The following is a 26784-nucleotide window of genomic DNA, read 5'->3' as shown; positions in this document are numbered from 1 at the left end:
GTTGTTGTATGTGTCGAACTGCTTTGCTTTATCTTGGCCAGGTCGCAGTTGTAGCTCCCTTCAGTAACCACGAGCACAACCGTTCCTTGATTTTAACTGGCGGCTTTATTCTGTAGTTTTAGTCAGAATTATCACCTTCCGTGAGAACTATAAAGTCAATGAAAAAATACAGTTAAGCACACTCTTACAACCTTATCTTACGAGTGACTTATTAGCTTGGTATAACTCTGAAGTGCTTACATACATAACAGTTTAACCGGCGTTATAACGGGTTCAGATTAAACACATGAATAAAGGAAAAAAATACCTCATTGGCTGCTTATTACAGAAGGGAGGAAATCAAACTTCACACTTATTATTCCTGGCATGAATTCACACTTCATCCTAACATACGCTCTTCAACCTTTATGAACTACACCCGATGACATGAAAACTTAGCTAACGCAGCGCAGGATTGCCTTCCCTCCAAAAGTGTGTTGCTACAATAAGGATCCCCGTTACACCAGTATTGGCTACGTAGTTCCGCTTGTATTATCATTTCCCCCGCACAGCGGACACATACACAATTCAAACAAAAGACAACGACATAACCTGTAAGTCTAACTGTCAGTTACAAATAAGAACTTGTTCTCAACTAGCCTACCTGGTTAAATAAAGGTGTTCTCAACTAGCCTACCTGGTTAAATAAAGGTGTTCTCAACTAGCCTACCTGGTTAAATAAAGGTGTTCTCAACTAGCCTACCTGGTTAAATAAAGGTGTTCTCAACTAGCCTACCTGGTTAAATAAAGGTGTTCTCAACTAGCCTACCTGGTTAAATAAAGGTGTTCTCAACTAGCCTACCTGGTTAAATAAAGGTAAAATAAAATACATTTAAAAAGACAGGCGGTCTTGAATGAATCGCAAAAACCGTGAAAGTTAAAGACCAGTTACTGAGACAGGCGATTGGGCTTTTGCTTTTAAAGCAGCAAAGCAATGAGTCTAAGCAATGTCAATGTAACAAACATGGAAATCAGGCTGTGAAATGGCCCCATCATTGATGTGCTAGGTGTTGTCGTCCTCCCTCCTCCACTCCCTGGTCTGCAGTGATAAGTAAATGCAGGTGGGGTGCCACGGTAGGAGAGAGTGGGACTGCTGCAGCCTTCCACCAGCTGTTCCCACTTCCCTTTCCTGGCCTCGCCTCAGGGAAGGGTTTCGTGTTGACTTTTACTCACTGTCCCAACACTCCTCCAACACTGCTCTAGGGCTCCTCAACTGGAGCCCTCTTGTACAGGACAACTCCAATCTAAGAGACTAGGGCTGCATCCCATGGGGCTTGTGTTAAAGTAGTGCACTATGTAGGGAATAGAGTGAGATTTGGGACACAGTCTAGGGCTTCCCACCACCCATTCAGCAACCCCAAGCCTAAATTGTAACTTGGATGATCGTATAGCCTTTGGCCGAGAATAAACCAAGTTGCCACTTAGTTGTTCTCCATTTCTTCCCAATTCAGTATTGAAAAGGAGCAGCAAAATCTAACCCAAAAGGAGCCCGTCTAAAACCAACACCGGAGTCAAATAAAACGGAACGACTGAGGAGAAACATGTCTATTCATCTGAAGGACAGTGTATGACAGCATCTCTCCACAGATACTATTTTCTACAGTACCGGGGGTTTTACATGACCAGATGGTCAGGCACACGTTGATTTTTCTTGTACAAATCCCAAATATACACTACTGTTCAAAAGTTTGGGGTCACTTAGAAATGTCCTTGTTTTTGAAAAGCACATGTTTGGTTCATTAAAATAACATCAAATTGATCAGAAATACAGTGTAGTCATTGTTAATGGTCTAAATGACTACTGTAGCTGGAAACAGCTGACTTTTAATGGAATATCTACATAGGTGTAAAGAGGACCATTATCAGCAACCATCACTCCAGTGTTCCAATGGCACGTTGTGTTAGCTAATCCAGGTTCATTTTAAAAAGGCTAATTGATCATCAGAAAACCTTTCTGCAATTATGTTAGCACAGCTGAAAACTGTTGTTCTGATTAAAGAAGCAATAATACTGGCCATCTTAAGACTAGTAGAGTATCTGGAGCATCAGCATTTGTGGGTTCGATTACAGGCTCAAAATGGTTAGAAACAAAGAACGTTCTTCTGAAACTTGTCAGTCTATTCTTCTGGGAAATGAAGGCTATTCCATGCGAGAATTTGCCAAGAAACTGAAGATCTGGTACAACGCTGTATACTACTCCCTTCACAGAGCAGCGCAAACTGGCCTTAACCAGAATAGAAAGGAGTGGGAGGCCCCGGTGCACAACTGAGAAAGAGGACAAGTACATTTAGTGTCTAGTTTGAGAAAGAGATGCCTCAAGTCCTCAACTGGCAGCTTCATTAAATAGTACCCGCAAAACATCAGCCTCAACATCAACAGTGAAGAGGCAACTCCGGGATGCAATGTTCTGTGAAGGGAGTAGTACACAGCGCTGTACGAGATCTTCAGTTTTAACAATGTCTATACTGTATTTCTGATCAATTTTCTGATGTTATTTTAAATGGGCAAAAGAAAAATGTGCTTTTCTAAGTGACCCAACTTGAACAGTAGTGTATACCTGGATACGTTTTCATCCAAGACTGGCAGTGAACTTCCTTCCTCAGCTTTGATGTGAATTGAATATGGCGACCTACAGTAACATATAGGCCCATTCATCTTTCTCTAGCAATAGTAACCTATAGAAGTCAACAAGTTAAGTTCAACAACATTTAAGGGACAGATTTCCCTACTTCCACTGGTCCTTGTATCTCAAAAGAAGTGGATATCACAGAGCTCTTCTTCAAGACACTGGGACGGAGAAACATAATATGGTCCATTTAATTCTGTGCCCGGAGACTAACTGTACAATACAAAAGCAATCTTACTAACTTGTCATCTAGCCTCAGGCATTCCAATTCTATTTAAATCTCATCTATAACCAACTGCATTTCCCCACTGAGGCATGGGAAGTGAAGTGGAGTACAAGCAGTAGAACGCTGCCATGCTACGTGCTGAAAATGTACTGGTCACCGACTCTACTATGGTACGTGCTGGAGATGTACTGGTCACCAACTCTACTATGGTACGTGCTGAAGATGTACTGGTCACCGACTCTACTATGGTACGTGCTGGAGATGTACTGGTCACCGACTCTACTATGGTACGTGCTGAAAATGTACTGGTCACAGACTCTACTATGCTAAATGGTCACAGACTGTACTTTGGACGGGTCACATGTCTGGATATGGTTAAAAAACAACATTGAGTAATTAAGGAGAAGTGGATCCCCCCTACTTTTGCTCCAGAGGCCCAATTGGCAACATGTTTACAGCAATATACTTATATTGGTAATCAAAAATCTCATGGTTCTCTCTTGAACCTCTGCAGCAGACATAGCCTACTATGGTAAGCAATGTGTTTGGAACATCAAATCACTAAATTGCAGCATTGAATCGTGATTTAGAATTGTGATACATCAGATTGTATTGGATGAAATTACATAGCGTATATGATGAGACTGCTAGACCAATTGATCCAGCCTTTCCCAGGCGCTCTCTAGCAGCCAGGCCTAGAGAGACACACCCAGCCTGGTGATAGAGGCCTTGATGGTAGCACCAGGGACAGGGAGGTACTATCTACCCCTTGGGGTGGGGCTGCCTGTGACAGAGCTACATTACAAAAGCAGAAACAGTCCTGGGGCACAGACAGCGTTGTGGAACATTCAGATAGAAATATGTTACGTAGAACAAACATGCCACTTTGACATGTAGAATAAGGAATCATGTCAGCTCATGTCATTTCTATCTGCAACAATCTACTAGTCTTCTTCCTTTGGATTACCTGCCATTTAGGGACCTACCTTCTGCAACAACGTAACATGTTTACCACAGCACAAGATCATGTCTGGGAACAGAGAGAGCTAGCTAGATCAGTGAGCTACACTATGGTACAGGCACTTTCCAGGGCCTAGCTCTCGCTCTTTGTCTCCTCTCTCGTGTGAAATCCCCCCCACTGCAGGAATAATGACTCCCTCCGTGAGTGAGCACTCCACACTGCTCTCCCCCTCACTAGATCAACTATCTATTTACAGAGCATTGTGCCACGTACGATCAAACAACCAAACCAGGCATCCATCCATAAGCAGGCAGGCTTGTGATTGCATTACCTTGAATGGAGAGGGCTGAGAAAAACAACGCCAGGCGATTGCTTAAAGAGTGCTGCTCACTGTAGCTAAGAATAAAGGAGATGTGGACAGAGAGAAGACGTCTTTCGCAGCTTGTTGTGGGGTGGATACGGCTGTAGCTAGCAGCAGCCTTGGTTGGGGGGCTTGGAAAGGGAGTGAAATTAATCATTGCACAAAAACACACATGACAGGGGCTGCTTTTAGTAAGCTGATCCAGGGAGAGCCACAGAGAGATCCCCATCACCCGATACAGTCCAGGGAAGTGGAGTGTTGATAGGACTGATTACTGTTCACATTAACTTCGCTCTCATTCGACTTCTATTTAACCAGCTGATGGGCTATGGAGCAGGCTGTAATAAGGTAACATTGCTATTCCAGAGAATGATTAACATGTAACCTAGTGTTTCAAACCGTTGGACAGGACAAGCCATGTACACGCAGCAGCAACAACAGCAGCAGCAGCAGCAGCAGCAACAGCAGCAGCAGCAAATGTTGGGAGACAAAGACAGGAACTTGAGTCCATCTGTTCTTCTGAGACGACTCAGCCATGCGTGCAGGAAGCCTTTACAGTTAGCGCTGTGGGATTACAGAGGGCCTCAAATCTCCCACTGTCACACAAGCCTTGATCCAAGACCCTGGACCCACAGCCCGTCACTCAAGTCTGGGCCCCTGCTAAAGAACCCCGAAACAGATTAACGAATCATAACGAAGACCGTTACAAACATTGACCAATGCGAAAACAAGACGGTAGGCTGTGTGGGTCGAATGTTTGAAAGTGTGAAACAGCATCACAAATGTAATACTACAGCAGGGTAAATATGACTTACTATTATACCCATTAGGCCTTTCTCATTGTGCCCACTGATTCAACAGGAGCCTTTTCTCCTTGTCTGTCACCACACAAAACCACTGGCTCCTTCCCTACAGTGTGCCAGCAATCTAGTTAGTGCAGGCCTGTAACAAAGGGGCAGTGCAGTGAAGGACCTGTTCAATGTGGCATCACATGGACTGACACAGCAGCAGAGGGAGGGGCGGGGGTCACACGGTTCCTGTAAGGGCAGACAAAGGCGTGCTGATGAGGGCCAGATGTTAGACAAGGGGGCACAACGGGGCCAAACCCGGGACAGGATTGGTATTCCACTCAGTGACTGCCTGATTGACTCATTGCTTGGGATGTGTGTGCGGCGGAATGGGACACACACACAGTCTAACAAGAAGGGAAGCGTTCCTGCCAGACCAACCCTTCTCTCCCTCACTTCTGGGGTGTCACTTCAGCAAAGACACAATGTAACACATGCACACAGACCACCTCACCCAATGGACCCCTTCCCCCACGCACAAAAAGATGCTGAGTTGAGTGACGGACCTTGAGGCAGGCGACTCCAGGAATGATGACGGATAACTCAGGCCAGCGAAGCATTTGAAAACACAGCCCCAGGCTCCCATAGCACAGCCTCTCTGAAGATTCACTGGCTGTCCGACATGCTTCAGAGAACCGCTATCCAATCACTTATTATGGGCTTTCAGTTGGGGATTCAGGCCCTATCCAGCCAGCCTGAGAGAGGTTTAACCTTAAACAACAATGTCGGGTTATGAATATCCATAATAATAAAAAATCCATGTCCTGATTAACTCTCAAGTGAGGAAAATGTGTCACTGACTCAGTAAAACAACATGCGCAACATCAGAAAAAAATGACGTAAGGAAGAAGTTTCCTACATGTTTAAGGGCACCTTCAGAAAAGTTATTCCCTTGTTGCGACTGTGAGTACAACTTCAAATCAAAGTTTGTCACGTGCGCCGAATACAACAGGTGTAGACCTTACAGTGAAATGCTCTAACCAATAGTGCAATAAAAGGTGTTAGGTGAACAATAGGTAAGTAAAGAAATAAAACAACAGTAAAAAGACAGGCTTTATACAATAGCGAGGCAATAAAAGTAGCGAGGCTACATACAGACACCGGTTAGTCAGGCTGATTGAGATAGTATGTACATGTATATATGGTTAGTGACTATGCATATATAATGAACAAAGAGTAGCAGTAGCGTAAGAGAGGGGTTGGTGGGTGGCGGGACACAATGCAGATAGCTCGGTTAGCCAATGTAGTATGTACATGAATGTATAGTTAAAGTGACTATGCATAAATGATAAACAAACAGAGTAGCAGCAGTGTAAAAAGAGGGGTTGGGGGGGGTCACACACTGTAAATAGTCCGGGTAGCCATTTGATTACCTGTTCAGGTATCTTATGGCTTGGGGTAAATACTGTTGAGAAGCCTTTTTATCCTAGACTTGGCACTCCGGTACCGCTTGCCATGCGGTAGTAGAGAGAACAGTCTATGACTGGGGTGGCTGGGGTCTTTGATAGTTTTTAGGGCCTTCCTCTGACACCGCCTGGTGTAGAGGTCCTGGATGGCAGCTTAGCCCCAGTGATGTACTGGGCCGTACGCACTACCCTCTGTAGTGCCTTGCGGTCAGAGGCCGAGCAATTGCCGTACCAGGCAGTGATGCAACCAATGCTCTCGATGTTGCAGCTGTAGAACCTTTTCAGGATCTCAGGACCCATGCCAAATCTTTTGAGTTTCCTGAGGGGGAATAGGCTTTGTCGTGCCCTCTTCACGACTGTCTTGGTGTGTTTGGACCATTCTAGTTGGTTGTTGTGGACACCAAGGAACTTGAAGCTCTCAACCTGCTCCACTACAGCCCCGTCAATGAGAATGGGGGCATGCTCGGTCCTCCTTTTCCTGTAGTCCACAATCATCTCCTCAGTCTTGGTTACGTTGAGGGATAGGTTGTTATTCTGGCACCACCCGGCCAGGTCTCTGACCTCCTCCCTCTAGGCTGTCTCGTCGTTGTCGGTGATCAGGCCTACCTCTGTTGTGTCGTTTGCAAACTTAATGGTGTTGGAGTCGTGCCTGGCCATGCAGTCGTGGGTGAATAGGGAGTACAGGAGGGGACTGAGCACGCACCCCTGTGGAGCTTCAGTGTTGAGGATCAGCGTGGCGGATGTGTTGCTACCTACCCTCACCACCTGGGGGCGGCCCGTCAGGAAGTTCAGGATCCAGTTAAAGAGGGAGGTGTTTAGTCCCAGGATCCTTAGCTTAGTGATGAGCTTTGAGGGCACTATGGTGTTGAACGCCGAGCTGTAGTCAATGAGTAGCATTCCCACATAGGTGTTCCTTTTGTTCAGGTGGGAAAGGGCAGTGTGGAGTGCAATAGAGATTGCATCATCTGTGGATCTGTTTGGGCGGTATGCAAATTGGAGTGGGTCTAGGGTTTCTGTGATAATGGTGTTGATGTGAGCCATTACCAACCTTTCAAAGCACTTCATGGCTACGGACGTGAGTGCTACGGGTCTGTAGTCATTTAGGTAGGTTGCCTTTGTGTTCTTGGGCACAGGGACTATGGTGGTCTGCTTGAAACATGTTGGTATTACTGACTCAATCAGGGACACGTTGAAAATGTCAGTGAAGACACCTGCCAGTTGGTCAGCACATGCCCGGAGCACACTTCCTGGTAATCCGTCTGGCCCCGCAGCCTTGTGTATGTTGACCTGTTTAAAAAGTCTTACTCATGTCGGCTACCGAGAACGTGATCACAAAGTCATCCGGAACAGCTGATGCTATCATGCATGCCTCAGCGTAGCTTGCCTCGAAGCGAGCAAAGAAGTGATTTAGCTCGTCTGGTAGGCTTGTGTCACTGGGCAGCTCACGGCTGTGCTTCCCTTTGTAGTCTATAATAGTTTGCAAGCACTGCCACATAAGACGAGTGTCAGAGCCGGTGTAGTCTGATTCAATCTTAGCCCTTTATTGACGCTTTGCCTGTTTGATGGTTTGTCGCAGGGCATAGCAGGATTTCTTATATGCTTCCGGGTTCGAGCCCCGCACCCTGAAAGTGGCAGCTCTACCCTTTCAGTGCTTAGGGTTAAGCCTACTGTATCTTTGAAGTGTAGGCTACACCTTATTCTCAATAATAAGTGTCAATCTTCAAATATAAAAATGTTCCTTCTAACAGCTGAAATAGCCAACAATGGCTCACAATTTTGGCCATGTGTTTAAGAGCAAGAGGAAACTTTGTTCAACTCTCTCCAAGTCTTTTAAACCAGTTTGTAGTCATTCCGTATAGTGACAGGGATATAGATAATAGCCCATTGTACTCAGTTAGTTGTGAAGTCCCGGGGGCTTCCAATTCAACAGCCAGGGTAAATTACAGAATAATGAGACTCTCTCAGGTCCTCACGAGCACCACTTCCTACACAAGTGTACCTTCACAGATCAATGCAAAGCCTACATGTTGAAAAGATGCCTATCCAGTGAAGTACTGACCAGGCAGGTGAAAGAGGAGTGAGGACACAGGGTTAGGCTTATTCCCACTACACGAGATGCTGAGAATGAAAAATACCGGTCAACCAGTACAGTATGTCACCAATTAACTGGAAATATTCAAGCAGTCAGTGTAACTTATCTACTGTTATATAGGACTGTTATAGCTAGAAGTGGATGTATGTAGTAGATTACAGGTATTTCATGTTGCAGGGATTACTGATGCAAGATCCATTGCCACTCAGACAGCAAGCTTTGATTTGGTGTGAGTGATCAAGAGGGAGACTGGAAGAGGGAAAGAGAGAAACAGAAGAGATGGAGACAGAAGAGGGAGTGCACCTACAGCAGCAGGAAGTGTAACAAGACATTCCATACCTCTACTGGGACTATTTCATTCAATCTGAAGTACAGACCTGACCTATTCCATGTTATGGAGGTAGGTGCCAACGACACAGGCAGATCCCCATTTTGTTTTCTGACTTAGGAAGAGTTTCAAACCCTATGCTACACGGCCAGGTCATTCTGACATGAAGTCCCTATTGAGCTTGCTCCAGATTTTTACGCTCTCTTGTGCCGCAGCAAATTAAGCGTGGTTCGTTCTCGGCGTCAGTCAGCCCCATGAGAAGTCCCTCTCCAAAGCTGGTGTTAGTTTCGGGTTTTGGTTACATGGGGGAGGCTGTGGTGATCTGGAGCACAGAGAGAAGACTGTGCTGTGCTGCCTACTGTAGGGACACACTCCACACAAAACAGCTGCGCAGTGTCCCTGACCCCAACCCTGCAAATACACAAACAAGGACAACTCAAGCGTAGATGGAGGTGCACACAAGCGTGCCATACATACACACAAATAGCATTTTTTCTTGAACATATACCCCACACACAAATGCAGTTGCTAGCAAGGAGCACTTATACAAATGCCTTAGGGAGGATGGCACAATAAATAAGCCAGTGAGTAGCAGGCAGGCAGAATTCAGCATGACTCAAAACTATGGAACTCTGAGGATTTGGTTTGAAAATGGCAAAGTAGGCCTAACGATAGAAGTGACCACTCTCCACATTTAACTCCGGCAACTACACCCAATAATAAAATAAAAAGGCACAAGTAGGCTAAACGCTTAAATGGAGCTGCAAAAGGTTCAGCAGCAAGTACTGACAAAAAGCATTTTTACCCTACCCAAAACAAGAAAAAAAACTGCCTTTGTTCAACAACTTTTTCCCTGCAGCACTTGCTTTTGTGACTCTCGGCAGAGGAAGGGCTTAGTCTTGTTGTTTTCTCCAACCCCTTCCTCCTACCCCATATTTGAACAAGAACTGAGGTCACTCAAATCAGCTGTTCCTAGTCCCACCCTCTACTGGTTTCCGGGTAGTAACAGACCGACCCAATCATTAAACTCCACTGCAGGGCACACTGGGGACAAAAACAAAACTTGTTCTCCCCCCCCCTCCTGAATCTCGCAGGGAACTTCAATAGGCCTAGAATATTTTTCAATAACTTTGCACTGCATTTTGGCATATACAAAGAAAATTTACTTTAAAAAAAACTGTTTTGTAAATGGGAGTCCTGTTGCCTTTGTTCATTTCTTTGTAGATGTATAGAGGCAGAAAGGGATCTATAACAAAATGGGAACTCTCCAGCTGTTGTTGAATGCAAAAGTAAAGAATTTGACAGCGCACAGCACAGGTCCACGAAGACCCACAAACCTAGATGGTTAAAGCTGTAGTTCTCTATCCAATGGTTCTTTAGTGGTTATCGAAATAAGAGAATAACATTTTCTGCAAACTATTCTATTCCGCAATGCAGCCATGTTATGATAGATACAAAAACAATATATCTGCCTACCTAGCAAAGCATACTTAACAGCTAATCAAATAAACAGATTGGTATTTTCGTGATAGATAAAAGTAATTCATAGTTTAATGGAAAATAAGAAAATAGCTAGCTATACTTCGAAGAGAACCAAATCTCAAATAGGGCTCGCGTTAAGTTTGTCGTCGAGACTCAGTGATGGTCGAAATAAAGCAGTTTTCATGTCGTAGCGTTATGTAAACAAACGTGACAAGTCAACCTGAAAATGGGATAAAAAGTACTTTTGCTAATAGCCTTCATTACCGCAGGCGTGGGCTTGAGTATTAATCAATGTTCGTTATAATATATACAATGTATAAAAATCGTGAACTTGAAATTGCATCTTCCACTAGGTAAGTTAAGGTAGCTAGCTAGGTCAACTCGAGCAAAACAGGATGTCCTTTTGTGTAACGATAGCTAGCTAGCCGGACAACATTTTTTTGATATGGGCTTAATAGCTACTGTAACCACGTCAAAAATACTGAGCTTTGGCTGGTTTGAAAAACAAACAAATTAACGTTAACATTTGAAATGGTTTTAAAACAAGATAGCTACAGCTAACTAGCAGGTAATTAACAAACTTGGCAACACATTCTATCAGTCTCTGTGCATAGTCTGGTTAATTAGCTAACGTTAGCTAGGCATCATAGCTAACTGTGGCATGTAATTCATCAAGGTAACGTTAGCTAGCTACCTAAGCCAAGTTATCTACTGTAACGTTAGCTAGCATTAGAAATACACTTTTTTTTAATAGACATAGTTAACGTTATTGCCATTAAACGTGATCAATAATCAATGCTATTAATTTATTACACAAACTATGCATTTCAAGCAGCTGTCATTACTCGCCATCTATAGAAATATGGAAAACCACAGAAAAAATATCGCTAGCTAAATAGTGTAGAACGTTAGCAGCTAGCTTGAATTCTTCTGTTTATGTTCTGAAAGGATACAGTTTCACCACGTCAGTATCCATTCGCCTTTTACCCGGACTTGGAGACGACATTTTTATATTCCACTGTTGAACACCAAGTCGTAAAGTGATGGCAGCTCAAACGTCTAGCTGTATTATCCCAAAGTTTACATTTGCTTTCGTCGCAAATGCGTATAACGAAATCTTTCCACGTCCCCGACTCTATCTGCAGCAACGTATAGCCCGTCTCTCTCGCTGCCGAGCTCTCACTGTCCTGAAGCTTCTGCTATATCCCTCCGCCGACCGCGTCATATACACGAGACAAAAAACGTCAACATAAATGGCAAAATTGTGTTAGTAGTCTTTACAGACTTATCAACGTAAACATGTTTGATGGACAAGCTGCCACATAGCTAAGCTATTATTTTGACCATAGACTGAGATTTTAATATGAAAATAAAGTGTTTGCTTAAAAAAAAAAGTGGTAATGGCACTCTGTTAATTATCTCTCCCCCTGCTAGAACCCCCCTTCTAATTTCCTTAATTTGGTGGCTAGAGTAAAATTCTTTCTGTGGTACAGAGTAAAATACTTTATTTTGAACAAACTTCACGTCAGGATAGGCAACCAAAATGAATAATGAATGTACGTGTGTTATATTAAACATAGAGGAGAGAGTAAAATGTTGGCAAGCAAATAAACATTTCAGAACAACAATGGCTGAATTATTATCCTTACACTTTCAAAAATATTAGTTGAATAAGACATGTGAGAGATGAATTCATAGACTAATACCAATCAGTAGCGGATTTAGATACAGGCGACATCTTGCCAGAGGCGGCACAGGGCACCCGTAGTGCGGGCGCCCCCAGGGCGCTGAAGGGGGTTCGCCCAGAGCGCCATACAAGCTTGAACCGCCACATACACTTGAAACAAATAGCCAAAATGAAAACTGCAGACAAAAATGCTTTCTGCTTCTAAATTCAGAGAAATGTAGGCTAAACTGACAATGGAGTGAAGAGCAGAAATCTCAACTAGCAAGCAAGTTGCAGCAATGAAGTACTCGAAGGGGGGTTGGGGGGTAGGATTCTGGCAGGGGGAGATTTTCGGCACAACACCGTTCTCACAAGGAGTATTCGATTACCTACCGTCTTTCCACACAGCCCAGTGCAAACTGCACATCGTGTAGTCCACCCACAACCCAAATCCAGCCACACACACACACACACACACACACACACACACACACACACACACACACACACACACACACACACACACACAGAGCCTACTCATCAATCGCAAGGTCAAAGGCGCTGCAGAGGCAAAAGAAAATACCAAAATAGAGCAGAGGGCCTCATTAATCACTGTGCTTCTCCAGTTCAGTGTAAGTGTGTGAGGGGGAGCAACCAGAGTTGCTGGTATCAAATCCTATCTGTTGTGCCCTTGAGCAAGGCACTTAACCCCCCACAAGAACAGGCCCCCTCTCCAAAACCTGTATATGTACAGTACTAGTCAAAAGTTTGGCCACACCTTACTCATTCAAGGGTTTTTCTTAATTTGAACTATTTTCTACATTGTAGAATAATAGTGTATACATCCAAACTAGGACATATATGAAATCATGTAGTAACCAAAAAAAGTGTTAAACAAATTAAAATATATTTAATATTTCAGATTCTAAATAAGTAACCACCCTTTGCCTTGATGACAGCTTTGCACACACTTGGCATTCTTTCAACTTGCTTCACGAGGTAGTCACATGGAATGCATTTCAATTAACAGGTGTGCCTTGATAAAAGTTCATTTGTGGAATTTTGTTTGAGCCAATCAGTTGTGTTGTGACATGGTAGGGGTGGTATACAGAAGATAGCCCTATTTGGTAAAAGACCAAGTCCATATTATGGCAAGAGCAGCTCAAATAAGCAAAGAGAAATGACAGTCCAACATTACTTTAAGACATGAAGGTCAGTCAATCTGGAAAACTTTGAAAGTTTCTTCAAGTGCAGTTGCAAAAACCATCAAGCGCTATGATGAAACTGGCTCTCATGAGGACCGCCACAGGAAGACCCATTTAATTCCCCTGCAGAGGATAAGTTCATTAGTTACCAGCCTCAGAAATCAGCAATTAACTGCACCTCTGATTGCAGCCCAAATAAATGCTTCAGAGTTCAAGTAACAGACACATTAACTGTTCAGAGGAGACTGTCAGAATCTGTTCTTTATGGTCAAATTACTGCAAAGAAACCACTAACAGGACACCAATAAGAAGAAAGAATTGCTTGTGCCAAGAAACATGAGCAATGGACATTAGACCAGTGGAAATTTGAGTCCAAATTTGAGATTTTTGGTTCCAACCACTGTGTCTTTGTGAGACACAGAGTAGGTGAATGGATGATCTCCACATGTGTGGTTCCCACTATGAAGCATGTAGGTTGTGTGATGGTGCTCTGCTGCCGACACTGTCAGTGATTTATTTAGAATTCAAGGCACACATAACCAGCATTGATACCATAGCATTCTGCAGCAATACACCATCCCATCTGGTTTGCGTTTAGTGGGACGATCATTTGTTTTTCAACAGGACAATGACCCAAAACACACCCACAGGCTGTGTAAGGGCTATTTGACCAATAAAGAGAGTAATGGAGTGCTGCATGAGATGACCTGGCCTCCACAATCAACCGATCTTAACCCAATTGAGATGGTTTGGGATGAGTTGGACCGCAGAGTGAAGGAAAAGCAGCCAACAAGTGCTCAGCATGTGGGAACTGCTTCACGACCGTTGAAAAAGCATTCCAGATGACTACTTCATGAAGCTGGTTGAGAGAATGCCAAGCGTGTGCAAAGCTGTCAAGGCAAAAAGTGGCTACTTTGAAGAATCTCAAATATAAAATATATTTTGATTTGTTTAACACTTTTTTAGTTACTACATTATTCCATATGTGTTATTTCATAGTTTGATGTCTTCACTATTCTACAATGTAGGAATGGTATAAATAAAGAAAAACCCTTGAATGAGTAGGCGTGTCCAAACTTTTGCCTGGTACTGTATGTCTTCCGGAGGGGTTGGGTTAAAAGTGGAAATCAAATTTCAGTAAGTCCTTGTGTGTGATTAAGCAATGAAGTGATCTTAATTAAATGGGTGTTTGAATATAAAAGCTTGCATTGATCCTTGATGCAATAAAAAGCTAAAAGGCACACTTGTCAGATTCCTCATCCATCAAATAGTGAATATCTTAAGTTGCTTCGTGCTTCTACATCTGCATTGCTTGCTGTTTGGAGTTTTAGGCTGGGTTTCTGTACAGCACTTTGAGATATCAGCTGATGTAAAAAGGGCTTTATAAATACATTTGATTTGATTTACATATTTTGGTTCAGAGTTCAGGAATATATTATTTTCATGGACACGTCCTTCTCTGTGGGATTGCTTTCCAGTTCAGACAGATTCTCCCCCATCATGTGGCATATTTCTTTGACCCCTTCCCTCCCCCAGCGTTGAATGCACAGATGTTGGGTGGCAACTGGCAAGGCAGACCCCAGATTGCTAACATTGTCAGTCCATAGGACACAGCCTCTCTCTTCTAAGCAACACTAGAAGGGGAATCCAGGCCACAAAACGGCATCGCTGCCAGGTTTGTTTTATCTGCACACTTAGTACCTTCCCAGGATCCCTTAATATAATACATGTTAAGGATTTCTACCAGCTCTCTCAGTTGAACTGCCTCTTAGAAACAGAAACATTACGGAAAAACTCAAAACGTGTGCAACAACATAGGATACAGATGGGACCGAACCAATAGAGTTCTTTCTGAGCAAGACCAAGGCTATAAATGCAATGATGTATCAAGGACAATCTCAGTTAGCTGCTGCTCATAACAGCCATGTTTTTCTTCTCTACTAACCACTTTCTTTTTCTAATATATTACCATTGGTTGTGTAAGTCAGACTAATAGGCTAGATATTACACCTCAACCTGAGTAGCATTACTAGTACTGAGCTTGACTGATTCTAAGATGCGAAGGAAAAAACTGCACATGTTGTCTGGTTTTAAATGAGAGCAGACAAAATGGCCACCAGGGAGGACCCTGAAATGAAACTCTTCACTGCCACTGTAATGGATAATGGGCTGACCTTGAGTACCTCAGTGTGGAACCACAGGACAGCCCGGGAAGAGTTAGGGCTATTGTGTAGGTCATAGACGCTGCTGTGAGAAGACTAAGGGCCACTCAAAACCATGGCCTGTATCCTCAAAGCATAGAGTAGGAGTGCTGGTCTAGAATCAGTTGTGCTTTTTAGATCATAACTGACAAGATTATACAGGCAGATCCTAGATCAGCACTCAGATGCTATGTGGATACAGGCCCAGATCCAAGCTTCGTTCTCCAAACTACTTATTAAGACCACATTTACTGGAACAGTGCCAGCGACATGTTCTCTTCTGAAGCCGCATTTGAATTTGTCATTAGTTTATCCTTCCACAACAAATTGGATATGCTGTGGGGACACATGAAGATGAAATGCAGAGTAAAAATAAACATGCAGAAAGAGGAACATTTTATTAAATCCTCTTAGGAGAGTAAAAGCACATGCACAGTAGAAGGGACTGCATTGGCTAAGAAAACCACAAAGGCAAATGGAATGAAAGACTAAATCAACGTTCTCCCCAAACATCCTCTGACTTCTACGGCAAATGATTTGTTCTACCTGGTTTAACATCTACAATTAAAAGATTTCCCCCTCCCTCCCTTTAGCACTTCAGACTTGCAAACTAACACAACCAAAAAGCTTTTTCAAAGTGTCTAAAAATATTTGTGTAACAAAATTGCAAAAAAATTTAGTACGCCTAAAGTTTAGAAATCCTATATCTACGTCTTTATACTCTCTGGAAAAAAACAGTACTGAAAAAAATGACTTCCTCACAGCTTTTAGGGTAAAAATGTAAATAAATGTTTACACTTCTACTTGACAGAGTATACTCTTTGAAGATAATACATTTGACTTTTTTTCCAGTGTAAGCCAGATGGCTCTTTCTCACGGGGTAGATTTCAGAGTCCTTGTCCCTCATATATGCCATAGACACACGACAGGACAAGAGCACATGTGGTCTTCATAGGAGGTAAAACAAACGAGGCAAGGCGCAGGTCTGAGACCAGGCAGTGTCTGTGTGCCATTGCATTCTGTGGGTTCTAAGTTTAGTGTAAAGTCAACCCACTTTTAAAAAACTGCATTCAGAACATAATTTCATTGGTGGGCAATGTCTGGAGAACTCATCGCTTTCGAACCATGCAGCTGGGCAACATTCCAAAGTTCATTGGCAAAACCATCCTCATCTGTACTTCATTTCACCCCCCCCCCCCCCATGATTGTAAACCTGACTTAACGGATGGGAGAAACACACGGATATGAAACCACTGTCAGTGCAACTAGTACAGTACAGCATACCACAGGGAAGAATATCAATGGAGAATGTCACGATGATCCTGTCTCTGGGGTGGAGAGGAAGACCTTACTGAGATGGGGAAGATACCTGCCACTGACGGAAGATAGCAAACACTCTTTTAGACTTGTCATGTGGACCCTGGAGGAAAGAGGGAACAGAAGTGTTAGAAATGGAAGCTTGCTCATATAGCAGAGGTATGACCAAACGCTGAAACTGTAACAATGCAATATACATTTCTCCATTGTCATAATAGTACACCATTTTTGCAGACGCTTTTTTCCAGAGTGACTTACATCTTTGTAAGCTTAAATTTTTGTATGGGTGCTCCCAGCAGGAATCAAACCCACAATGCTGGAATTGTTAGAGCCATGCTCAACCAAGTGAGACACAGGACCACCATTTTACCACATCCAGGTTTTTGATTCTCACCTGTAGGGGACTGGCTGCCTTGTTTGGGCTGAAGTGCTTCTTCATGGGGAGGAGGAGAGTGAGTGCGGCCTTCCAGCCCTGCTGGTGCTCTCCGTCTTGGCCCAGCAGGGGTACACCACTAGTGGGCTGGGTGTTCTCCTTGCCTATATTCACCCAGGGGCACCAGTCTCTGTGCTGGGCTAGTGGGTCAAACACACTCCTATGCAGGGGGCCCTCCTGAAAACAAGAGAATGGAGAAAGTCAAATGGTCGACTGTAGCATAGCTTGTGGCATGCACCGGAGTAGGGTGAAGTTAGATGCTGCTCATGAGTCAGTTTAGTAGTTTAACTTCACCTTGAAATGCATTCCCCTCCCCCATGCACCCAGTGGCCAAGATCAGTTAAAACAAGGCAGACATTTTTAGGTACGGGTGGTGTTAAAATAGATGATAGATTTGTCTGTATTATATCTTATACAGAGTACACACACACACACATATCCCAGGTCTGGACAATCCAGACACACCTGGTGCAAACACAGAGAGTAAAGACTTACAGGGCTACTGGCTGAGGAGAGGCATATGCGTTTGGGGTTGCGTTGGGGGCTAGAGCCCCCCGAAGCAGTCCCCTCGCTCCCTGTCCCCTCCCCCTGGCCTCGGCCCCCGGTCATGGGCCTCTTCCCCCTGGGCAGAGGGCCAAGCTGCTCCTCGCTGGGGCTGGGAGAGTCCCTGCTGCGGGTGCGGACCACCATGGGGGACGGATTGCCCACAGGCTGCCAAGACACAATCAACAGAGAACAACTTTAACAAACAGATCCATGACTAGAGATATGAGAGTCCATGTTACAACATTATGAAAGCTACAAAGAACCGAGAAACAGGTTTGCTAAAACTTCCAACTCCCACCTTAGCCTATTCGTCCAGTTCAAGTGGCCTGCCTTGCCTGAGACCTACCTGTTCTGAGCCTCTGGTCTTGTCCTGGCTCCGCAGCCCCCTGCGGTAGGGAGTAGGAGAAGGTGAGGGCGAGGTGGGAGTCTTCCTGTCCCCCTGGGCCTCGGGTGCAGGCAGGGGTGTAGATGACGTCGGGGTGGTGGGGGACTTTGGGACGTCTCCCTCTACCTCTTTTCCCGTTCCCTCCATCTGGTGGAAGTTCCACAGACCCACTTTGCGCATGCAGAAGGAGCAGGTGAGGAGGGGTAGGCTCGTGGCGTGCAGAGCTGGGCTGCAAAAACAGCAAGAGGAGAAGGTGGAAACAAACCTATTAATATAACATTTTTTAACTTTCCTACATGGAGATGCCAATTCAATAAAGGCTTTTAAGTGCCACAATCTGGTAAGAGTGACCTGGTATTTTTCTAATGTTACAATGTTTCATCTCTACATTTTTTGGTCAATAAAAAGTAGATTGTGAGCCTTGTCTAACCTTCCAGTCCAGCCACAGAGGGCCACGATGCAGGCAGCCACCTGGACAGCCAGGGCATCAGAGGTGGACTTCAGAGGGGACCTGCCCTGCTTCTTCTGTTCATCCTCAATCAACTGCAGTAGAGTGCTAATCACATCCTCCGTCAAAGACTGCAGGGAAACAAAGTGGTGAGATGGGAGGGATTGTCTCTGTGCAAAGCATAATGGATCGTAATGCAAGAAGCCATGTGGGGAAAAAGCTGAACTGCATTCCCAAACCAAGGGTTCATAGATAGACCTCCACAAGGGGAAGGGGCTAGTATCTGGACAGAGCCTGTCTTTCTATAGGTGATTCATTGTTGTATAGGAACATGGCTCCCCTCCCTCACCATGGTTTTAAGCTGTTCTGGCTTCATGGCAGGTAGCTGCTGCTCCAGGAGACAGGTGGTGTGAAAGCGCAGCAGGAAAGCACTGAGCAGCACTGATGGCTCGTTCGCCGGGACAAGCCAGAACCGGTCTAAAACGGCAATACAACATCACGGTCAGGTTCAGTAATGTACAGAAATTTTAAAAATTACTGTTTCTTATTGGACAAGTCCAGGTAGTCCCTCCCTGTTTCAGTACATCCATACAATTTCTTCCTTTTGTTGCCTAAATGTACCCACCTCCAATCAACAAGAGGATTAATTAATTAAAGTTTTGCATTACCTGGGCATGGAAAGTCTGGCCATGGACAAAACTTCTCATGCTGTGTTTCTAGTTGTCTAGTTATCTCTGCTATCCGGGAATCATCTATGGAGAGGAAAGAAGTAGGGGCAAGTATTTAGCTACAAATTAATGACAACATTGTGTTTTAAACAATAACAAAAACAAAGGCTTTTGCAATAATGGTTGAAAGTTCAGCAGAGGGTGTGAAACCAGTTGCTCTGCTCACATTTCTGGAAGTCCAGGGTTGGTTGTAGTGATGCACAGAGGAAAGCCTGGCAACTTGAACATTTCAACATGTCACAGCCCACGTTGATCCAGCCATAGCTGGCACACTTCAGGGGGGAGAGAGTCCGGGGCTTTCCTGCCCATCTCAGACAGTGCTCCCGCTAAGGAAACTTTTTTACACAGGAAGTTTACACAGCACACTAGATATTATCATAATGAGCATCATGATTAAATAAATGTGAAAAGTTATTTTCTTGATGAAAAATGTGATAAGGGGAATGTAGGCATTGTTATTAGTGTAAAAGACAACAAAGGGTGTGCTGGACAACTACAAATACACCTCCGCTGTCTTCAACCAGGATCTCAGCGATCACTGCCTCATTGCCTGTATCCGCTACGGAGCCGCAGTCAAACGACCACCCCTCATCACTGTCAAACGCTCCCTAAAACACTTCTGTGAGCAGGCCTTTCTAATCGACCTGGCCCGGGTATCCTGGAAGGACATTGAACTCATCCCGTCAGTTGAGGATGCCTGGTCATTCTTTAAAAGTAACTTCCTCACCATTTTAGATAAGCATGCTCCGTTCAAAAAATGCAGAACTAAGAACAGATATAGCCCTTGGTTCACTCCAGACCAGACTGCCTTCGACCAGCACAAAAACATCCTGTGGCGGACTGTAATAGCATCGAATAGTCCCCGCGATATGCAACTGTTCAGGGAAGTCAGGAACCAATACACGCAGTCAGTCAGGAAAGCCAAGGCCAGCTTCTTCAGGCAGAAGTTTGCATCCTGTAGCTCCAACTCCAAACAGTTCTAGGACACTGAAGTCCATGGAGAACAAGAGCACCTCCTCCCAGCTGCCCACTGCACTGAGGCTAGGTAACACGGTCACCACCGATAAACCCATGATTATCGAAAACTTCAACAAGCATTTCTCAACGGCTGGCCATGCCTTCCGCCTGGCTACTCCAACCTCGGCCAACAGCTCCGCCCCCCCCGCAGCTACTCGCCCAAGCCCCTCCAGGTTCTCCTTTACCCAAATCCAGATAGCAGATGTTCCAAAATCGCTGCAAAACCTGGACCCGTACAAATCAGCTGGGCTTGACAATCTGGACCCTCTATTTCTGAAACTATCCGCCGCCATTGTCGCAACCCCTATTACCAGCCTGTTCAACCTCTCTTTCATATCGTCTGAGATCCCCAAGGATTGGAAAGCTGCCGCAGTCATCCCCCTCTTCAAAGGGGGAGACACCCTGGACCCAAATTGTTACAGACCTATATCCATCCTGCCCTGCCTATCTAAGGTCTTCGAAAGCCAAGTCAACAAACAGGTTACTGACCATCTCGAATCCTACCGTACCTTCTCCGCTGTGCAATCTGGTTTCCGAGCCGGTCACGGTGCACCTCAGCCACGCTCAAGGTACTAAACGATATCATAACCGCCATCGATAAAAGACAGTACTGTGCAGCCGTCTTCATCGACCTTGCCAAGGCTTTCGACTCCGTCAATCACCATATTCTTATCGGCAGACTCAGTAGCCTCGGTTTTTCGGATGACTGCCTTGCCTGGTTCACCAATTACTTTGCAGACAGAGTTCAGTGTGTCAAATCGGAGGGCATGCTATCCGGTTCTCTGGCAGTCTCTATGGGGGTGCCACAGGGTTCAATTCTCGGGCCGACTCTTTTCTCTGTATATATCAATGATGTTGCTCTTGCTGCGGGCGATTCCCTGATCCACCTCTACGCAGACGACACCATTCTATATACTTCCGGCCCGTCCTTGGACATTGTACTATCTAACCTCCAAACGAGCTTCAATGCCATACAACACTCCTTCCGTGGCCTCCAACTGCTCTTAAACGCTAGTAAAACCAAATGCATGCTTTTCAACCGTTCGCTGCCTGCACCCGCACGCCTGACCAGCATCACCACCGTGGATGGACCCGACCTTGAATATGTGGACATCTATAAGTACCTAGGTGTCTGGCTACACTGTAAACTCTCCTTCCAGACTCATATCAAACATCTCCAATCGAAAATCAAATCAAGAGTCGGCTTTCTATTCCGCAACAAAGCCTCCTTCACTCACGCCGCAACAAAGCCTCCTTCACTCACGCCGCCAAACTTACCCTAGTAAAACTAACCCTAACCCTAACCCTAGTCGGCTGGCCCTCACTACATATTCGTCGCCAGACCCACTGGCTCCAGGTCATCTACAAGTCCATGCTAGGTAAAGCTCCGCCTTATCTCAGTTCACTGGTCACGATGGTAACACCCACCCGTAACACGCGCTCCAGCAGGTGTATCTCACTGATCATCCCTAAAGCCAACACCTCATTTGGCCGCCTTTCGTTCCAGTTCTCTGCTGCCTGTGACTGGAACGAATTGCAAAAATCGCTGAAGTTGGAGACTTTTATCCTTCACCAACTTCAAACATCTGCTATCTGAGCAGCTAACCGATCGCTGCCGCTGTACATAGTCTATCGGTAAATAGCCCACCCATTTTTACCTACCTCATCCCCATACTGTTTTTATTTATTTTATTTTATGCTCTTTTGCACACCAATATCTCTACCTGTACATGACCATCTGATCATTTATCACTCCAGTGTTAATCTGCAAAATTGTAATTATTCGTCTACCTCCTCATGCCTTTTGCACACAATGTATATAGACTCTTTTTTTTCTACTGTGTTATTGACTTGTTAATTGTTTACTCCATGTGTAACTCTGTGTTGTCTGTTCACACTGCTATGCTTTATCTTGGCCAGGTCGCAGTTGCAAATGAGAACTTGTTCTCAACTAGCCTACCTGGTTAAATAAAGGTGAAACAAAAAAAATAAAAAACAGTACTACTCAAAAGGTTATTCACACAACTCTTTGGCAGTATAACATGTAATGTCGCAGCGTGGATGCAGAAAGGATATAGAGTAGGACTCCACTCTTGTGAAAAAGGCTTCTTTGTTAGACGCTTCACAAGGAACTTGACTGTTGCCGTTTGGTGCCACCTTATCCAGCTCCCCCTGAACACTGAAATTCACAAGAAGAAAAATCATTTCACAGAAGGAATTTGCATTAGCTATAGTTATAGGGCTAAACAAACATTCATCAAATACAACAATTCGTATAGGGTACTTTAAAAATGTTACGTATGATATTCTGTGTCGTGCACGCTCACAAGTCGGCAACATCTCGTGTACACAGTGTACCAACCATAGAATTAGGAATTAGAATACTAAAATGGTCATGGACCTTCTTATGATGGATAAAGGTCAACCATGGTTTTGTAAATGCTGTCATAACATAATGTAAATTATAAACTGGGTGGTTCGAGCCCTGAATACTGATTGGCTGAAAGCCGTGGTATACTCTGGAGAGGGATCGATTTGAAGGTGGAGGGTCCGTCATGGTCTGGGGCGGTGTGTCACAGCATCATCGGACTGAGCTTGTTGTCATTGCAAGCAGTTTCAACGCTGTGTGTTACAGGGAAGACATCCTCCTCCCTCCTCCTTCCTGCAGGCTCATCCAAACATGACCCTCCAGCCATACTGCTTGTTCTGTGCATGATTTCCTGCAAGACAGGAATGTCCGTGTTCTGCCATGGCCAGTGAAGAGCCCGGATCTCAATCCCATTAAGCACGTCTGGGACCTGTTGGATCGGAAGGTGAGGGCTAGAGCCATTCCCCCCAACTTGCAGGTGCCTTGGTGGAAGAGTGGGGTAACATCTCACAGCAAGAACTGGCAAATCTGGTCCAGTCCATGAGGAGGAGATGCACTGCAGTACTTAATGCAGCTGGTGGCCACACCAGATACAGACTATTTCTTTTGATTTGGACCCCCCCTTTGTTCAGGGACACATTCCATTTCTGTTAGTCACATGTCTGTGGAACTTGTCTAGTTTGTCTGTTGTTAAGTCTATACAAATATTTACACATGTTAAGTTTGCTGAAAATAAACGCAGTTGACAGTGAGAGGACACTCCTTTTTTTGCTTAGTTTACCATACCCCCTCATGCCTTATTGCTTAATTATACCATGGCATCATTGAAAACGTGTTTCTAATTGGCTTGAAGGGCATTATTTCCTTATAATGTACAGTATATTTGTATGGTAGAATTCAATGGCCATAGGTCATGTTTACATGTTTTGTTTGAGCTGCTTTTGAAAGCAAAAGTCAACTTGAAAACAGTATTGGTATTGTTGAATTTGATTTTCATAATAGCAAGCTAGGACTGATGGTTTGGTTAGCTAAACTAGAAAGTCTGTCTGTTTCGTGTCGTGGAAATTCTAACCAATAAGGAGAGACTGTTACTTCTTCAAACAATTATACCTTAATATCGATTCATTTTTGCAATAATGGAGCTGGTCAACAACCACCCAGAAGAGTCCGAATAATACACAAATGCAAGGGGTTTATATAGAAACCCCAAAACTGCTTAGTCATGGTTGGTTCCACCCATCCCCAGCAGCCCGGGGCATCATAAGCTACCTTATTATCCTCTTGTGCCTATGTGTATTGGTAGTGTGAGATCATAGAGCACAAACAAGTGATAACAGCAGTTCCGTTTCTCCTTTCAGTTCAAGCTAGCCTCTGTTCTCTTCATATCTCCACACAGCTGTGCCCTTGGAAGATAGTAAAAGAAAAGGATAGACTCAAGAACTGTGGTCACTCTTGTCTTATGCTGTGTGACCAAGTTACTCAGAAGCAAAGCTGACAGGTTATTCTGTCCCTCAAGTTCTCTCTATCCCGTAGTCTCAAAGAACGTCCTTGACTACACGCCTAAACCAGCTGAGGGGAGTGAATGTGTAAGAGAGGAGCCAACCCTCTACAGAAGCACAGCATTAGTCATGAATATCTCTCACTATTTGTTAAGCATATAGTTGTTAACTATTAATATTAAACAAATCATGTAAATACGTTATTTCTCTCACATTGGTTACCACGGAAACTATTGTAGCTATCTAGTAAACTTGCTAGCTACTTCAGTGGATGATTAACACATGTCTAGTGGCAAATGTGTTAATTATAGCCATGGTATATAAGAGATAATCAACTCGGGGCTGTATGCGTTCTCTGGAAAATAATGCCACTCCGCTAGCACATCGTTAAACACACCTTCCACATCCTTTATTATTTTCAATACAAAATATAGCCCCTTGTTGATCATCCCTTTCATAATGCGTTTATCTGCACTGTACGTTTGTTAGCAAGCTAGCCAGATAGTTTTAGAGGTATGATACAATAAATTGTTTTAATTAACTGCCAATATGCCAACATTCCATTCAAACAATGCAGTCAATCCACAGCCAGACACTGGCTGACATCATTGATGATAGGACTTAGACAAGATGTAAATGCAACAAGCACTGATATTGTATCATAACATAGCACTCACATCTTTCCAAGAAAACAAACAATTAGATATTTATGGTCTGTTTACATATATTTTAGAGGACATTTATACAGAACATTGGTATAAAACCTGTATAAACTATTACATGATGTGACAATATTTTAGGTTGAGAACAATTACACAATTTCTGATGTAACACATACCTTACTTTTATTTTCCTGCGTAAGTAAAATTAGGACTATGCCTCTACTGCAGTTCATTCCAATTACACTGGTTTGGATTTCTCCCTGACCAATATGGATGCCATTTTCACCTCATGCTGGTACTTCGAGGGTTATGACATAAGCCACTCCAGTAATTTGATAGTTACAAACCCTAATTTATAAACACACGTGGACCCATGTGAGCAATCAAATATGGTATTAAAAAAACATATAACCAAGTTTATACGCGAAGACATTGTATGTTACTACAGTGGCGCATGCAGCAGCTACTATGAAAACAATACTGCAATTAAATGTCTTGATCATTTGTGACTATTGTTTACATTGCATATATGATTGACCGTGTACGTAACATAGCCAGCTATAATGGCTAGACAATATTGTAAAATAATAAAACAAACACAAATTAGCTGTCGAGTAAGAAAGGCATTAAAAAAACCTGTCTCGATAAAGTGTGCATCTTGCTTGCTAATTTAATGCAACATGTGGAAACTAGATCCGTAACTGGGTATCTAGTTAGCTAGCCAGCCACAGTAAGCTAGCTAGCAAACTAGCTAACTAGTTAACGATAGGTCCCTAAAAAATTGCATTCGTTAATTCTGCAAAAACTTACCAAGTTGATCTGTTTTCATCCGACAACACACCTGCGTTGAGAAGTTCACGAACTTTCTCTGGAGTTGCTAAAACAGATTTTAATTGTCTGTTAGGAGAATTGTCAAGACGATTTCCACGACTGCCAAGGGCCGCCATGATCGGTCGGTGCTAGATGCTAAATCTTCCCCCCTGACAGAGGAACGCTATCTGTTCCGCTTGGGATAATGCCCTGCTTAGATTTCAACTCACGTGGCCAATGTTTACAAGTCCATATAAAATATATTATATTCTTCTAAATGTACCTTTGCTGTAGGCTACTGTCAAAGTCCATACACTGTAATCGTTATACTGTTTAACTATTTCCTTGTGAAGTCCTTTGCCTTGGTGGTTAAATTATGAAATTCTTAAAGGGAGAATCCGCTCAAAAAATGTATCTTTCAGTATTTTTTTTCACTAGTCAACTGTTGATACAGTTCCAAAATGTTTTGCATGTCAGCAGTCAAGTTTTCAAGATATTGGACTTGAGGGAAAATGTTGTTGTCTGAAGAGATAGCAATGAATTATACACATCCCTCCAGGTGACTGTGATACAGTCCTCTTCAGACCAATTGGCAGTACGCCCAGAACATTGTTTTGGGAACCAAAATCAGCATCTCAGTTTCAAGGTCCCAGCTTTAAGAGAAGAAGCCTCATGAGGTGTCAGTCACGTGCAGCAAACAACATTAATGATAAATAATGAATAATGTAAATCATGCTTATATGACTTGTTTGTGTAGCAGTATAAGAGGACTGAAATGGAACACCCTATTCAGAGTTTTCATCAAGCTTGGATTGATTTTGTGAACCTCTCTGGCCATTATAATAAAGATTGATTAGTTTACATTGAGTTTGAGTCCTTAGTGGTGAATTTCCATGACAATCCTGGCGTAATGAACAGGATGTTTGATCTCCTCGACGTGATCCTTCGGTGAAGGTCTGAGAGGGAACACCGGTGGCACATTCTTGGGAAGGCGTAAAGGGAAATTCCCGTCTCACTAAAAGAGGGTGAGGACCCACCCGTAACAGAGCTCCACTGTGGGACGCGTCTGGGAGGAAACACAACATCTACAAAACCTAGAAGGACAACTCAACTGATTTCACAAGTCAATT

The 26784-nt window shown here is 43.8% G+C and overlaps 2 protein-coding genes across 3 annotated transcripts in view; both read right to left on the bottom strand.

The window, feature by feature from the left end:
* The window catches only part of ube2h (ubiquitin-conjugating enzyme E2H (UBC8 homolog, yeast)), a 37688-nt gene extending 26109 nt beyond the window's left edge, over positions 1-11579 (bottom strand). Inside the window, exon 1 of one of the 2 annotated variants that reach the window (XM_046296838.1) lies at positions 11323-11579. In XM_046296838.1, the coding sequence (XP_046152794.1) occupies positions 11323-11375 (53 nt within the window). In that variant the 5' untranslated portion in view covers positions 11376-11579. The remainder of the gene's footprint in view (positions 1-11322) is intronic. The other variant, XM_046296837.1, reaches the window with a different exon arrangement.
* Positions 11580-15820: 4241 nt separating this feature from the next.
* On the bottom strand, positions 15821-25850 carry zc3hc1 (zinc finger, C3HC-type containing 1). The gene is made up of 10 exons (XM_046296834.1): positions 25655-25850; positions 22392-22494; positions 19465-19615; positions 19239-19322; positions 18920-19047; positions 18553-18701; positions 18084-18351; positions 17687-17902; positions 17153-17368; positions 15821-16861 (listed from the first exon to the last, which is right to left on the bottom strand). Exons 1-10 carry the CDS (start codon positions 25789-25791, stop codon positions 16790-16792), a joined length of 1524 nt encoding a protein of 507 aa, XP_046152790.1. The 5' UTR covers positions 25792-25850; the 3' UTR covers positions 15821-16789.
* Positions 25851-26784: the final 934 nt, after the last annotated feature.

The sequence above is a fragment of the Oncorhynchus gorbuscha genome, linkage group LG14 (assembly GCF_021184085.1).
Source record: "Oncorhynchus gorbuscha isolate QuinsamMale2020 ecotype Even-year linkage group LG14, OgorEven_v1.0, whole genome shotgun sequence".
Taxonomy (NCBI): Eukaryota; Metazoa; Chordata; class Actinopteri; order Salmoniformes; family Salmonidae; genus Oncorhynchus; species Oncorhynchus gorbuscha.
This window is presented reverse-complemented; position numbering and strand designations above follow the sequence as displayed.